The following is a 16,633-nucleotide window of genomic DNA, read 5'->3' as shown; positions in this document are numbered from 1 at the left end:
GAGTTACAGAATAAGAACCTTATTGTTGTTTTTTTAAAAATTAAATTTCCAAATTAATATTTTTCAGGTCCATTTACAAAGATATCGTGTACGTTCATCAACATTAATTGCTATACCAATTAGACTTGGCATCTCTCGAAAGTAAATTCCACAAATTCCACAAAATAGCGCCGTCAGGTTTAGCGAATTTAATCCGCGCGATACGCGGCCTTGCGATACGACGTAATAACTCTACGTCCCGACGACGATGGAACGCAGCTGTAATGGAAGCTGAGCTGGAATGAGCGCGGGAGTTAGCTTAATTGCGGCTTCGTTAAAGAGTCGGCTAAATGGTAGCGTTTGTTGCGTTTTTCAAGGCGGTGAAATAAATGGGGAAGGAGGCGAAAATAGGCAGACGCAAAAAAAAAAAAAAAATGACACGAAGATAAGAGACGGAACTGGAAAACACTGCTAGTCCTTTTACGCGGCGACGAAAAAGGGAACAAAAAGTTCAAAGAGGACAGAAATGCCGTGATTAGAGTCCCGAACGTGACGTTGAACCCGTCTCGAACGCGACTTCCGGACTCTTTCGAACCGGAATGGAATAAGATTAATACAAGGCGACTCTCTGACCGGCACTACACCTACACATATGCAAGGTGTATATTTAACTGTGGCACTGAGACGAACGAGCGAGTCTCGAGTTTGCGTCGCACTAAATCGAGATACCTAGGAATATCGAAATATTTTTGCCTCATTTTCATTAAATATTCTAAAATACTCAATGATTAAGAAATAAAAAAAAAAAGCTAATTAAAAAACTAAATAAGACTGCAGTCGCTGATTCCATCTCTTTTTATCAAAATTACAATGATTATTCGAAATAGCGATAGAAAAGAAAATTTAAAAAGCAATTAAAGAGTGACATATAACACCTATCGATTTAATATCGCGACACATATGAAATATTATGAATGAAAAAAAAGTGGATTGGCTATATAAATTGCCTCAATTATTCAGCCGCCGGATGCTGGTGAATTATGTTTTCTGGAGCTGGACGTCGCGTGAGATATTTTGCATACTCTTGCATAACTAACTCCAATTATATATCGCATCCTCGCCAAGGAAGTTTGACTCGCAGACTCCAGCTCCGCTTGCGAAAGCTCGAATGGCGGCGGCCTCCTAAATTACATCCCGCAGCTTGCGATGATGATTCATCGCTCCTAAACGCGAGTAAACGGGCGTGGGATATCGGCCGCGTTCTGTTTAACATCTCATCAAACAAACCGAAAAACGCTGCAGCCGCCGAAAATCCCTGGTATGCTGTAAATAAGATAATCCCTCACTGAAGTATATTACGAGAGCAAAGAAATAAATTCCGAAATGTGAGTCCGTTATGCAAGTTCATGAAAAAAAGATCGTCATAAATCAAAGATAATTACATGCAACTTCTGTACGAACGATTAATAAACATACATTAGTTAATGTTGCTGATTTGTAACATTTGAAGCTGGCAGGATTTTAACAGGATGAAAAGAATTACAAATCGAAGATTAAATGAGTTTATCAATATTCAATTACTTGTAAAAGGAAATTTACAAAAAGTATGATATAAAAGAAATTTGAGAGAACTATCTGACTTAAACAAACTAAACTTTTTGAAAACATTCTGTACAATCTAATAGAATGTAAAACGTATTTTGCGTGCGAATCAGAGAAAAAGAAGAAACTAATTTAACATTCTGACGAAAAGCTGTTTCGCGCAGAAAATAGAAGCCGCTCTCTTCTTTCTTCTCGATGAAACTTTTTCGGCGCAGCACGAATCGAAAGACGCTACTTCGGCGAAATCTAATGCGATAAAGCAAATGTTTGTTAAAAGCGAAGGAGGGAAGAGGGATCAGATACGTAGTTTCTCAGAACAACGATGTTGATTGGCGGCGAACATGCGCAGGCCAATAAAAATACTCGCGGCTATACCGGAGAGAAGAAATTACAAATGATTTCTATTGATAAAAATTATAGGTTACCACCAACAAAGCTCTCTTGGTTGTTTGTAAATTAAATAAACTATTTTAATTTTACATTTCCTTGTTTTCCATGTAAAAAAAAATGCAAACAACGCGTAAAGTTAAAGAGAAACGCACATAGGCCAATAAAAATATTTATTGAGAGATCAGAATTCTAATTAACATAATCAGATTCTTTTTCCACTGCACTATTTAAACAATAATTTATTAAAATTTAATACATTTTTCTCTCAATGTACGAAGAGAAGAAATGATCTTTATAAATTATCTTTATTAATCGAAATTATACCTACAACCTACAGAGATCTTTTTGGTTGTAATAAAACTGTTTTAATTTTAAATTAAATTATTTTCTTGTTTTTTATATTCAAAAAAATGCAATCACTGCATAAAGCAAGAGGGAGATGCGCCCTCGAGAGACACAGCACGAGACACGGAAGGGAAAAAATATGAAATAAAAGCTGCGGGCAAACGGGAAAGAGGGGTTGTGTTATAAAATGCAATTAGGTCGCATTACGCGAGAATGACGTGGCGAGATGCGGGGTGAGAGTGAAATTTAATTAAGAGAACCGAACTGGTTTCCGTCATCGCTGCTGCACGGAACCGGGCCAGTGCGCTGATTACGGAGAGGCAACAGAAATGACGCGGGAGTCATCGGTGTTGTCGGGTAGCAAAGTCTCGTACGAGAATGAAGTTACATCGATTGAAGTGCAAACATCTGAAGTCTGATTAGACCGTGCGAACATACATAGTTCTCGAGAGAGGAGGAAACCAACGTGTCGACGAGCGATTGCGATAGACGAATGGTGGCGGTGTGGGATGAGATGAAAGTGGAATTAAACAAAACTATGAATGAAGCGCTTTGCTAACGCTAGCGTGGGATGACAGTGGAAACGACGGGAATCAAATCAAATTGCGTTAAGATATACAAAAGAGATTATTTCGAATGTCCTCAATGTATTAAAGCAGTTGTCTCGTCGACAAATAAACAAATTGAGAATTTGTGATGAAGATACAAGATAATACAGTGCTATCGACTGAAGATAGCTCAAGGATGATAATAATAAATGCGTTAAATATTATATGAAACACGATTAAAATGATTTTTTTCTATGTAAATGTTGAACTTCAATCAGAGATCGACGTGCAATGAACGTTCGAAAAAATTAATTACGGATCATTATATATAGAATTACGACCTGTAATTAAGGACATCGTATATCGTATAAAAATGCATCATCGATGATGAAATAATTAAAAAACAACACGTAAGTTGTTGAAGTATACATTGCGTAATATATTCACACTGCGCAACCAACAACTTGTTGCTGTCGAATATCCTAGCTTGAGATACGACAAAGTAGCGGTATTCTACATCAAGAATATCTTAGCTAATTTATTAAAAAATAAAATAAGCAATTTGACGAGAGACTGCAGCTTTCAATTATTCAGAAATTTGATCAACGTAAATCATAATTATTCTTAGCGAACATTTCTTAATCTTCCATAATATTAGCTCAACAGAAATTTGACATCTCCATAAATATATTCCATTTGATTTTACGACTTACCTGACACTAGAAGCACTTCTCTGAATGTCCACATTGTTCCTCCTGGCGGCCTCCTCGAGAGTAACGACCTCCTGGCGTCTTCTCTCCTCCTCAGGCGGATGCAACGGTATGATAATATAGTCCGGCTCCTTCTTCTTGGCAATGGACGGCTGTTGTTCCTCCTGCGTTCTCGTTGTCGATTCGACAGCTTTTTTATGCGTCTCCGAACGTGGTACTTTTGTTCGACCGCTGAACCTCAATCTGGAGAATCTCTGCAGAAAGCCGCCCAAGCCGCCCTTCTTTCTTTCCTCGCTCTTCATGGCGGCGGAGGACGAGGACGTCGGTAGAGAGGTTGAAGAAACCGCGTAGATCTTCGCGGGTTCCCTCTTCGGGGCAACAAACGATGACCGTTTTGCGTTCGCGTCCCGTTTGTTGATGCTCGTCGCGCGTTGCTGCTCGTCGCCCTGACGTTTGTCACGATCACCACCGCGATGATTCGTATCAACTGCCGCCACGGCCACCGCGAGCTTCCCACTACTACGTTCACCGAGTGAACCCGCATCACCGGGTGGGGACTCAGAACCAACACCGCTGACACTGTGTCCCTCCTCCTCTACCTCTTTCTTTTCTACCGCCTCCATCCCGTCCCTCTTTTCTTCCTCCTTCTCCACTTCTTTCGTCGTCGTCGCTTGCTTCTCGATCACGACCCTCCACAAACGTTCGCCGGCGCCTCGATCGCTCGAACCAGGACTATGGGAACGGTCTTCGTGATCTCGATTCGATGATGCGTTCTCCGAGTTCACTTTCAACTCTTGAACCTCACTCTCGTCCGTCTGAGGAAGCTGTGCCACTCGTTCCGGATAAAACTCGCTGATAAAACTCTTCTTTATATCTTCAGTCTCATTTTCTCTTCGTTTGTTGGATAATTCTTCATCGATATAGGAGGTCACTGTCGAAGAATTTTCAAGAACACTTTTCAACTGAGTTGGCTTCTCCAATTCAATCTTCTCGCGCAAAACGACCCTAGTTTCCAAGCAGGATGCTCCTATAGGTTTAGTTTCCAAGCAGGGATAATCTACCTCGTCATCTAGCAACCGTGGACTGAGCACGCTAGCATCGCCACAAGCCGAAAATGGATCCGAGTTTTTTTTTATCTGACCGAAGAACGAGTCATTCTGCGGCTCGTTCAGCTTGGAGTCCTCGCTGATGTTCGTGTCGGAGCCCATTTGGCGTATCACGTCGGCGACATTTAGCCTTGAAGAGCGTCCGGATGCAGCTTCCTCTAATTCGTCGCACGCGTCCATTCGTTGGAACGCCGTTTTTGAGCTCTTCAACGTCTTGATGTAGTCGCATTGTTGCGCCAATTCGTAGCTGGCATTGTTCAGCATCCGTCTTTTCCCAGGAGAGTTGGCTCCATCGCAATTTTCATCATTATCTTTGAATTTCCATGGAAAATTTCTCTCATCCACCTCAAGTTGTTGCGCTAGCTCGTAACTGGCGTTGTTCTTCACTTTTCGACTTTTCACTCGACCGGACGGTGTTCGCTGAATTGTCTCCATTGCCAAAATGGCGGCGTTCGTCACTCCGGAAGCGGCCGCCTCCTCCACCTCGCGTTTAAATTGCTTGATGGCTTCGTCGAGGTCGTTCTCTGTCACCATTGCCATATCCAGCACACAATTGGCGCGATCTTGAGTCTTCACAGTCGACGTCTTCGCTTGTTTGTTGCGCGTCTGCTGCACTTCGCAACGATCGCTCGTGCATTCGACCTTTGTTCGTTCTTCATTTTCCTTCTCGAGATCCTCCATATTGTCATCCATGAGTGCGCCTTGGGCCGGTTGCGTTCTAACTGAACTGGTTAAGCCAATCTTCGTTTCCACTTGCGTTTCATCGTCCTCTTTTAGGATCATATCTTCTCGTGAATTCTTCAGAGTCTCAGCCTCCTCACAAGGCGAGGTTTCCGCCATTTCTTGACCGTTCATCTCGTCGTCGCACATAGCGGCGACGCCGCAGAGATTTAGGTCCACCGGCACGCTGGCTACCCGTGTGTAGTTCTCAAAGAGAGAAGACGTCGACACGTAAAAGGTCGTCCTCGAGGTGCGAAGACGAGACGGTAAAGTGCAGCTTAGGCCGTTACGTGCTGACTCTTCAACACCGTCGAGTAGACTGGGCGCGCTCTGCGATTTGTCCGTGAATCTAAAATTAAAACGCTCCTCGTCGCTCCACCCTTGGTGTTGGCGGCGACGACGGTGGTGGTGGTGATGATGCTCGTGTTGATCGTACTGCTGCTGTTGGTACTGCTGCTGCTGCTGCTGCGGATGCTGATGATGATGATGATGATGGTGGTGGTGATGGTGATGATGCTCCGCACCGCCGCCGGCTATATTTAACCTAGCTGTCTTTTGGCCGGACTTAAGCTCCAAAAGTGCGTCTTTCTTCGTCTCCACGCCAATCTCCCGCAGGTCGATCGTGTTTCGATAGTCCAAGGACGTCGCATATTTGCCGGATTCACCGTACAACAGCCGATCCTCGAAACCGGTCGTCAACCGGGAATCCGCATTCGTTCGACTTCGTTCGTACTCCTCGAAATCGTATTCGTCTTCTTCGTCGTCGTCTTCGTCTTCATATTCCTCGTCCTCGTGCCAAAAGTCTCTGTTTATAGATAGACATGAACGAAATATTGAAGAATCTATGTTATGTCTTTCTTTTTTTTTTTTATTCAAATACAGATGACGAAATACATCGGAATTTAATATAAATGTAATATAAATATTAATCGTTATTAAAAATTTTACATTTACAATGTAAGTTCCTAAAAATTGAGCCGCATTCTTAAAGGATGCGTATGCAAAATACCACGCACTTAAGAACCAAGCAAACGGCGGTGATCTGGCGATTCGGTAACGCGTTTGTGTTTCAAACGTTTATAATATCGGCAGTAAAGTCAAGGTGGTCTTCCTCAGGGTCGCGATTGCATTTAACTTGGCCGTAAAACGATCGTCACACGAAGGGGAATTCGGCGTACGAGTGCCAAGAAAACCATGAAGCATTCAACACCCAACGTGAACGGCTGTTAAACGCATAAACGCACATACATTGTTTAACCCTTTTTTAGATTGGAACAGAAAAAGCAATTGCATTTTCTGATTATTTAAGTTGTAAAAAACAATTAATTTGATGTATATGTATATCATCTTTTATAATTAATTCATTAAGAAAATCACACATATTAAATTGTCTTAAATTAATTTTTAATATCTTGTTTAAAACTTTAAGATTTAAATTACATTTTTATAATAGATTAAAGAAAAAAAAATGTTTTAATAAAAATAATATATTGTTAACAAGAAACATAAAGAAACATAGATAGGAAGATGAAGAAACATAGATAAAATATTTATTTTACGATTATTCACGATTATACAGAAATGCACTTACCGCCAGTCCTCGCAAACTAATTCGGGAAACAATGCATGATTACAGTAGTCTTGTATCTCTATTCTAGCAATGCGTGTAAAAATAGGCGGGCGCGTGTTAAACGGCGAGTGCACGTATGCCAAGAATAACAAATAAAAGCCTTGGTAGCGTCTGTTGGAATTACAACGCGGGTGGACTGACTGTGTTACGTTTGAAATTATTGCACACACAGGGGAAATTTCTCGGGTAATGTAAAATATCCAAACTTGAAAATTCAATAAGAAATATGCAATATCTTATTATCCTTCTTTGAAACTACTGAAAGTAATAACTTTCTACCGCGATAAATTACCGCAATATATTTTTTATGATTTAAACAGAAATTTTCCTGACGGCTTGAATGTAAGATTTTTCATTTGTCAGAAATATAACACACAAGATACATAACACAGCTGGTATAAAACCGTCTGAATCAATGAGCATATTATCCAAATCAATATGGCGATTTTATACTGAATGCTTATTGGGCTAGACAGTCTTATATTATGCTCATGCATTTTGTGAGTTACAGCCTTTAATCATCACTTTAACGCAAAAGAATTTGGATTTAATATGAAAAATGCGTGACCTACCTTGGCTGATTATTTTTCCTAATATTCGATAAATCAGCACCCTTCTTCAGATACAAAGGCGCGAAACCATTCGACATGGACGCTTGGCCGAAGCTGTCATCTTTCTGGCACGTGTCCAGACTTTCAAAGCTGCGATAGGGCCTGATCTTCGGGAAATGATCCGCCAATGTGCTGGCGAAACCGTTTGGTAACAGCCTACCATAGTCCTGTTCCAAGCTATCCGGCGAATCGTTCTCCGGATGAGAGGTGTTCGATCGGTTGGAATATTCCAGGGAATCGAAGCTATAGCTGGAAGGTGACAGCGTGGCGCAGGTCCTCTCCAAGGATTCAAACTGCAACAGCGAGCTTGATCTGGAGGAAGCTGTGGACCTGGAAGACCTCGGTGATGCCGGATACTCGTCATAGACCATTTGCTGTTGCTGATGATGATGGTGGTGATGATGATGATCGGTGCCATGGTCGCGACGGCGTCGCTTTTTCGGTACCACTGAGTTGCACTCGCTACCGCTACCATCCAGTCGCTCGTCTTCCGAGAATAAGACGCGATGAAAATGACGCTGACGATAACGGGAGACAATAGTAACATGCAAGGATTCGAGAGAATAAAAGCGAGACAAACAAGCAAGCGCATGGCCTAAATCTACTTTACTTGAAATCCAGATCTCGCATGTTACTTTTAATTCAATGAATCTCGTTAGGGTAGATAGACGTGGAATTCGATGCTTGACGACCCACTTCGTAAAATCGAGTCACGGAAGTGATCCAATCTAATGGTCGTTACTTTCGCCCCATACACATACATACACATACATACACATATACACACGTAGGCATGTCCGTCAGGAAGCTATGGTTCATTCAACCGGAAGCAGTGCTTACGACATTACGCGCTGATCACCATCGGTTGGCAACGGAATCGTAATTGTCGCGTGCGACGCGAATCGTGTCGATTATCGTCGATCTAGGTGTAACGTTCAAGGTGCGGTTATATCATCTTGCGGTAATTGGTATACACGAGGAGAATCGTTACTCATTAAAATTCCAGAATAAACCTTATGGAAAATCAAAATACGTTTCGACAGAAGTTAATCACATATTATGCAAATTTGTTCTTAATTAGAATAATAAAGATATAAATTATTTCAATTTTTACACTTTCTTTTAGATATTAAAGTTTTTATATTTCCTTAATTTTATATCAAATGATTTTTATTATATTAATTTATTAAATGTCTGTATTCTTAACTTAATTGTGTTTCTCAAAAATTTAAATTACGTTATATCATTGCTGGTAAGAGCCGTTTAATCAAATAATCTAATAGTACTAATTGTAAGTCAATATTGAAACGTCGTATTCGTGTTCACAGTTTTGACCTTTAGAATTCTTCGATTAAGGAATATATAAGTTAGATAATATCTTGTACACAGCACGTTATTTCGATCGAGCAATACGTACATTTCTCGGCAAACAGTACTGGAAGGAATATTGCATCGGCAGCGAAAGGTCGCGCGTGCTGAGAAATAATACCACTGGTTATATTTGTCATTTCATCGAATTCCAACAGTCTCAAGAAGGATAGAAAGAATAAAAAAAAAAGTATTAGCAAAATTTCATTCGATGGAATTAAGTATTTTGATGTCATCGAGTTGTTTAGAATTTATTTGTCCATTCTTTGCATTGATTTCAAGTGCCTTTTGTTTGGTACGTTCAAACACGAAGTATCAACCGTAATAAGAGAACATACATGCCCCTACGTACTGCAACCACGTAACTGTGTGTTACAATGGCTGCGTACAAAGGCGCATTCAAGAGCACGTGGGTGGTGCGATAATATCGATTTGTAATTCATGAGTCTCTTATTTGAGTTAGATTTAAATCAGAAATTAAATTACATTAACAATAACTCGAAGTTAGGAAATCTTAAAACAATATCAATTTTACATAAAAAAGTAAAAATGATAATAAAATTCTCGAATTAAATCTCATAATCTTTTTGGTTCTAAAAATTCGTATTATAGTCCCTTGACTGTATAGATTTCTATTTATACTGATATTATATATTAACTTACGATTTATGCAATTTATATTAACGTAGACTTTTCGAAAAAACATTTTATTCGAGTAATCGACCTCCTCAATTTCAATGGCGTAAGCGCGAGTAATCGCATGTTCGACGAGTAATTCTCGGTTCCCTAATGAGTCTGAAGATTAGGATGCTGAAAGGAAAGAGAAAGTAGAACAACCGCACGTAAACAATGCCTAATTCCCGCGATCTTCGTCCCGAGCGACAAACGGGATTTTACAAACACATAGTCCTCGACGTACAACTCCGCTGTGTATAATGATAGCGACTATATTATCTGTGTATATCGTGTTAAAAGTAGGAGTTCTTACCTGCCGATCTCTGCTTCGTTTTGATATGGATCACGCTCTCAGTCTCTGAATCGGATCCCAGCCAATACGTCGTTACGCTACGATCGGAATCGCTTTGGAGATCGTCGGATGTCTCCTCCAGAATCGTCTCGAGAAAATCGATTTGTTGCACTAACATCGTATCTGCAAAATAAAGTATTCACATTAATATAATCATGAGCTTGTTAAAAGCAAAACTTGTTAAACCTATGTTATATAAAAATAAAATCGAAAGACTGAAGAGTTTAATGTAATAAAAACCTAATCAAAATAAACTGTGCTGCCATTTATTGTACTATTAGGTGTTGGAATTAATTCGTAGCGTTTTACAAGTGATGGGAAGTACTTTCATTAATGTATTTTTTAATGCTCATGTGAAATAAATAACATTCTTTCATTAAAAAACGCTACGAATTAATTCCAACACCTAATATATAAAAGTAAAAAAAAAGACTTTAAAAAGAGTTTAATATAATGAAAAATTAATTTAGATAATCTGATTTAGATAATTTCTATTAATTGTAACAAAATTTATTGCATCTTGTTTGATAAGTATGTATAACTTCTTATACGTAATTAAAGTTAATTAGAAGCTCTGTATTTCCTATAGTTTATCAATTAAACTGCACACAGATTATAGGTTTGAGTTAAACGTATTTTCCACGTGCATGTCGTTCTTTCACGTTGATCAACTTCAACGAAGCGTAAAAATGTAAACTCGTTACTTGTGCCTCGTCATTTCGTCGTTAAAAGTGCAGCTGCTTGTTCGCAGAAGCGAAATTCTTAACGAAAGGTCATGACTCATTTCTTATCAACGACTGCAACCATTACGTTAGAAGATAACGTAACTGGAAGGTCGTCCACCTCTCGAGCTTTCGTCGTCGATCAAAGCCGGCTCGAGACATTTCGGGACTGCATGTGCATGCTTTTCGAGAACTGTCGTCGTTTCTTGATACGAATCAGCACGCGAAGTCCATTTTTTTTTAAATTTCAATATACCACATCCTTTTCATAATTTATATAACTTCTGGTCTAATACGATTAAATTTAATGAACGAAATATCATTGAAAAGTATTTAGAGATATCAATTGTCAGAATATTCGATTAATTATCGACATATCTAATAAAAAATAAATTGAATTTCTGTTAAATTTCTTTTAGCTCCAGAGTGGAACGTGTCTAATGATAGCAAAATATGAAAATTACTACAAACATTATGGCAATGGATATTTAATTTAATAATTGTCAAACAGCTATCTTAAACGAAAAGCGATGTACTTCGAACGTAGGAACGTAAAGTACGTTCCTGCCTTCGTCATCGTGCGATGAATGATGGCGTGAACAGTTAGACGCTGCTGGGAACGGGACATTGCATAGTTGCACGGATAGAATACATTCGGTGCACTCTAGCTACAAGCGATTGCTTGCTCTCTCATGGAAAAGTCAAACGTTATCTTACCCTTTCATCTTACTGAAATAGTTGCGTAACATTACGCATAAGCGGTTATAACATTTGCATTGTACGCTTCCTCGCGCTTCCTTCGCTCGCATCACGCGATACTGCAATTAAAGAAAAAGATCGTATCCAAATTAGATGTATGTATTTCCTCTCCGTATCTTAACTGATCGATTTCTGCACTGAAAGAGCAATTTTGCTGAAGAATCTAAATATTTAGCTAGATACAGATCTGAAAATAATTTTGTTGAATCATCAAAATAATTTTGCAGGAATCTTAAACATGATGAGTAATGCTGCAAAATATTTTGATATTCTATTCTGTAATCAATCAAATTTTATCGTCTTACCTATAATTGTTTCGATCCAATTCAGTCCAGCAAAATTATTTTTCAGATCCAGCTAAATTTTTAGATTCTTCAGCAAAATTGCTCTTCAGTGAAACAAGACGCGAGGAAGCACACAATTGCGAGTAAAAAAACAAGGAAGTGAATAATCGAATAGACCGAGGTCGAAGCTTTCCTGAGAGATCGTATTGTAATCGTCCACAAGTGGGCGATGATAACGCTATCAAATAAACTTTGCACATCTGCATCGAGCATGCTTGAATGCGATCAGACTGGCAGTCAGCGTGAGAAATAATGAATGGCATGAGAAGAGTCAGTGTATATGTCATCTCATACTCTTGAGCGAGAAAATGTCTTCGAAATATATCGTCACAGATCAAGCCAAGAGTTTTTTTTCAGCATCCATATACTTTATTATACTTAATTATGTTATAACTAAGCTACGTTACGTTCTCGCACGCGCGCAGTCTTGATAAAAAATGATATATCAATGACCGAGAGATCAATGGAAAACATTAATCATCGTAGTTTGCGTTTGGCTATGTGCGAATCAAAGATTTACATACGGCTTGATCGAGACGCTCTGAATCGCGGATCAATTAATCCCAATAATTATAAAGCCGGTTTATTCAAGTGACGCAACAAGCATCTGCGTGTGGAAGCACCTGATTTCCGCCACACCTTAGATCGTCGTAACAGACACGCTCGATGACTGATATTACGTGCATGCGAGAAATTGCGTACGCCTGCGTTAATTAAGATAGGATTAACTCCGTCGAAGTCGTTGATTATGAATTTAGGTACATTATTTCTACCAACGCAGATCAACTTTAATCTCAGTTAAAACTTACTTTTTATCTTTTATTATCGAAAAATAAGAAAAAAGACAAAAAACTAAATTACCTCGAGATCAAAGTTCATCTACGTTAATAAAAATGTAGCCTTAGAGAAAAATTGAATTTATTTCAAATTAGTCTCACTAAATTTAAAGAAGAATGATGTCTTCGCGAACTTCATATTCTGTTATCGATGCTACGGAATTTTTTCCCATGAACGTTAGATGGAATGGAATAAGATCACGCATATTGATTGTCATTAAGTGGAAGTGTTTTTTTTTTTAACTACAAGAGCTCATAGAGCGATTGCGGGAGCGGGTCGTCAGACCGCTGAAACGCAATTTGTCTTGCACGAGTGCGGAGGCACGCACCAGTATGCAACATCATGGCGGAGCCACCTGTTGCAGTCGCCTGCCTGTTGCCGTTCCATGACTAACGGACGAGAATAAACCGATGTAGCTTACATAAAAATAATCAGCCGGACTAGCGTCTTTCTAGAGGCCTTCTAGCGGAATATAGCGATATTTATGATGCACGAGATCGAATAGGAAGATATCTCTCTTACTTCTTCTTGGCACCAATATGTTTCAGGCTTCGTTTTAATTATCAAGAGATAGAATAATTCGCTAAGAAAATTCTTAGATAACTCGAAAAATTAAATTTGATATTAAAATTGAAAATACAAATCTGTAATTTCCGCATTGAGTAATGGAATATTCATTTTATCATTACGAATAATGTTTTACGGTACAATAATTTTAAGTATATTTTACTTTCTCTATCTTACAATTAGATATAAAACTTTCTTTATTCCAAACCGGTCTTTCGAATGATAAATAAATTAATCAGAGCGGATAACTTTTCTCGTGTAGTTATATACTCGACCGATCTCCTTGCTCACTCTCCATTTCTTACTTCATGTTCGTCAGTTTGTTGTCTTGCTAATCGAATCACGTTAATGTAACAAGAAACTTAAGCTACCCTTCCCATGCTGTATGGATCATTGTTATTGTTGTCTGACCTAATTATAGAACATCCAAATTAATTACTCAAAATTCTCGAAACTCCTAATACCTTAAGATTGGAAACAAAACCGTTTATGTTAAATAACATTACTTTAAACGAAGTGTCACTACGGTCTGAATATTAAGATGTTGAACTAATATATATATATTCATATAAATGAATTAATTTCAGAAATGATAATTGCGATATGGTTGTCGGACTTTCAACGCAATTAATCTGAAATATTAATAATCCCCCCAAATTTCCCAAATTAATCTTAAAAAACTGTAATAAACATATCGGCACGCAATTATCATTTCTGAAATTAATTCATTTATATGAATATATATATTAGTTCAACATCTTAACATTCAGACCGTAGTGGCGCTTCGTAAAAGTATTTAAAGTAATGTTCTTAATACCTTATTACAAGAATAACACACTGGTTTATCGAACTCAATCCGATTGCTTATAATTTTCATAAAAATACAACATATAAAACATATTGTAAACAATTTTTTCAATCAAAATGTCAAACATTAAGAAACATGACTGTATTAGTAAATGTATGTGGCATTATTAATAACAAAAGTTATAAACAATGGAAGAAGCATTGGAAAAGTATTGGAAAAGAACTGATTACATTGAAAAAAATTTACTTGATCCTAATACATATTTCTTTGAATAGTACTAAACATTTATTTATAGTAAATAAACGTTTATTCAATAAAAAAAATAATAGTTAAATCAAATTAATAGTTTTTGTGTCAAATAAATGTATGTTTAGTAAATATTTACTTAGATTAGCTATTAAAAAAAAATATTTGTTAAAATTTTTATTTTTATTTTTTTTCTTTCAGTGTGTGTCATACCGGAAAAGCTTAAGGAAATTAATCTTCGTTATAAGAAAATTTCTTTCGTCATTGTTTATATAAACACGTAAAAAATACGTAAAAAAATCGTTACTGTCGATTATATTATTGAGACCGTTACTGTCGATTGGCTGTTTTCCGCTCGCGATTTCAAAACGATCGAACCTTGATCACAGGAATAACCGGTTAACATTGGTAGCGCGCTATGTTGAAAAGAAAATTTTTGCATCGACTTGCAATGACTTCTCGGAGTCTTCTCAGAATCGCCGCCGCCGCCGCCGCCGCCTCGTCTACTACGCTCTAGATATTGGCGACGGAGGCCGAATCATTACCACGATTTCCAGCGGCTAGAAAACAGCTTTGCATACAGATCGCCTGTTAATAGTATGCTGCTTTCTATTGAAACGTGGGTGAGAGGGACGCTGCAAAAAACCGTGAGCGAGTTAAAATCGCACGCGTCCTCGGAACTTCCGTAAATGCACCGCTCATATGATCATGTTTATCATCAATCCTGCCAATACTTTAATTACGCATTGATATGATGTACTCTTTAAAATATCGAATGACGTAATTAAACTTAAGATTTTTTTATATTATATATAACAAATTAGGATGCTTGATTTATGTGTATATAAAAATATATGATCTTATGTTTTATATAAATAATCATAAATTTTATTTGCTACGAGATGATTTAGATCTTTCGATATTGTATATATATTTTTTAATAAGTTTTACAAGTATCGTAAAACATTTCCTTTCCCAAGCTACACGAACGTGATTTCGAATTGAAAGGGTTAATCGCTTAGCGTGACAAGCCGCGAATGGCGACCTAGATTACTATAATCGCGCTTAGATTTGCATCAAAGAGTGATCTAACAGTACTCCAAGCTGTTGTTCTACGCCCGCTCTCAAATCGGAAATTCACACGAAGCAGAGAGAGAAAAAGAGGAAGAGAACCGATCGTCTTCCGCGTTCAAGATTTCCTAAGAGATTATTTCTACTCGCCGAGGCAAGTAATTGCAAATTACAAATATAAATACAAACGTGATGGCGAGGCGTGATGAATGCTTGAGAAACATTAGATCTAAATAAATTATCTAAATATATGTTAATTAATACAAATAAAATTTAATTTTGTTTCAAGTTCACATTCGTAGACGCTGAAACGTATAATGACTAAAATGTCGGACAGTTTTACGTGTTAGAGTATATATATTCAACGCGAGAGTACATTGAAAAAAAAAAAAAATTATTAAATCCTAATACATATTTTTTTTTTGGAATGGTACAAAGTAAATTTTTATTTACAGTAAATAAATATTTAATCGATAAAAAAATAATTAAATGAATGGTTTCCGTATCAAATAAAAATATATTTACATTTAGTAAATATTTATTTAGAACAATTCAAATAAATATTTATTTATTAAAATTTAGTATTTTCTTTCAATGTACATTAGATGTTAAGCATGAAGAGAGTGCGCAAGTGTAAAAAAAGAACGGGAAGAGAGTGGGAATGTTAACGTATGCGAACCATTAGCCCGTAGATCCTCCAAGTGCGTCGGCTGGAACTGGGAGTGATGCTGCAGCTGGAAACCGTAGGCCGGAAGCCAGGGATTCGGTCCGTTCACCAGGTCCATGTCGACGGCGGACTCGACGCAGTCCAGGGTCAAGGCCGGATCTTCCTCCTCCTCATCCGTGGCGGAGATGATCGTGGCGGAGACGACGGCAACGTTCGTCGGCGCGAGTGTCGCCGTCGCGCTCGACTCGTTCCCGCTCATCGTCACACGACGATTCCTCGCCTCGTCGTCCACGATCGGCACCGACGATCGTTAACCGCTCCGACGAACTGTGAACCCCCTTCTTCCCGCCTCTCCTTCATATCCCTCCGCTACAAATGCAGCACCGGAAGCCGCGCCGCTTCTTTCCGACCGGGGGTATGGCGAACCGACCGACCGACACCGTCAGATTCGGCACGATTTCGGCTTGATCCAAATACGGATGTTGAACCCTCTTCCCTTCAATCTTACACGCACTGGGGACGACTGAAACGCAAACAGGAAGATTGGCTTAATCAAGAGATTAAGGCTATTTTTAG

General features: G+C 38.4%; 1 protein-coding gene across 11 annotated transcripts in view; it reads right to left on the bottom strand.

The window, feature by feature from the left end:
• Positions 1-16,633, bottom strand: part of LOC105149709 (uncharacterized) — a 54,204-nt gene that overhangs the window by 31,898 nt on the left and 5,673 nt on the right. For 10 of the 11 annotated variants that reach the window (XR_015546687.1, XM_087411242.1, XM_087411233.1 and 7 more), the window contains exons 2-5: positions 16,070-16,580; positions 9,998-10,159; positions 7,603-8,128; positions 3,578-6,205 (exon numbers count right to left, since the gene is read on the bottom strand). Coding sequence is in view for 10 of the 11 variants with exons in the window: in XM_087411242.1 (XP_087267368.1) it covers positions 3,578-6,205; positions 7,603-8,128; positions 9,998-10,159; positions 16,070-16,316 (3,563 nt within the window). In the remaining variant the exon portion in view is untranslated. The remainder of the gene's footprint in view (positions 1-3,577; positions 6,206-7,602; positions 8,129-9,997; positions 10,160-16,069; positions 16,581-16,633) is intronic. The other variant, XM_087411235.1, reaches the window with a different exon arrangement.

The sequence above is a fragment of the Acromyrmex echinatior genome, chromosome 11 (genome assembly GCF_024713525.1).
Source record: "Acromyrmex echinatior isolate Ae372 chromosome 11, ASM2471352v2, whole genome shotgun sequence".
Lineage (NCBI taxonomy): Eukaryota > Metazoa > Arthropoda > Insecta > Hymenoptera > Formicidae > Acromyrmex > Acromyrmex echinatior.
The sequence above is the reverse complement of the archived record's forward strand: the minus strand, read 5'-3'. Positions and strand labels throughout refer to the sequence as shown.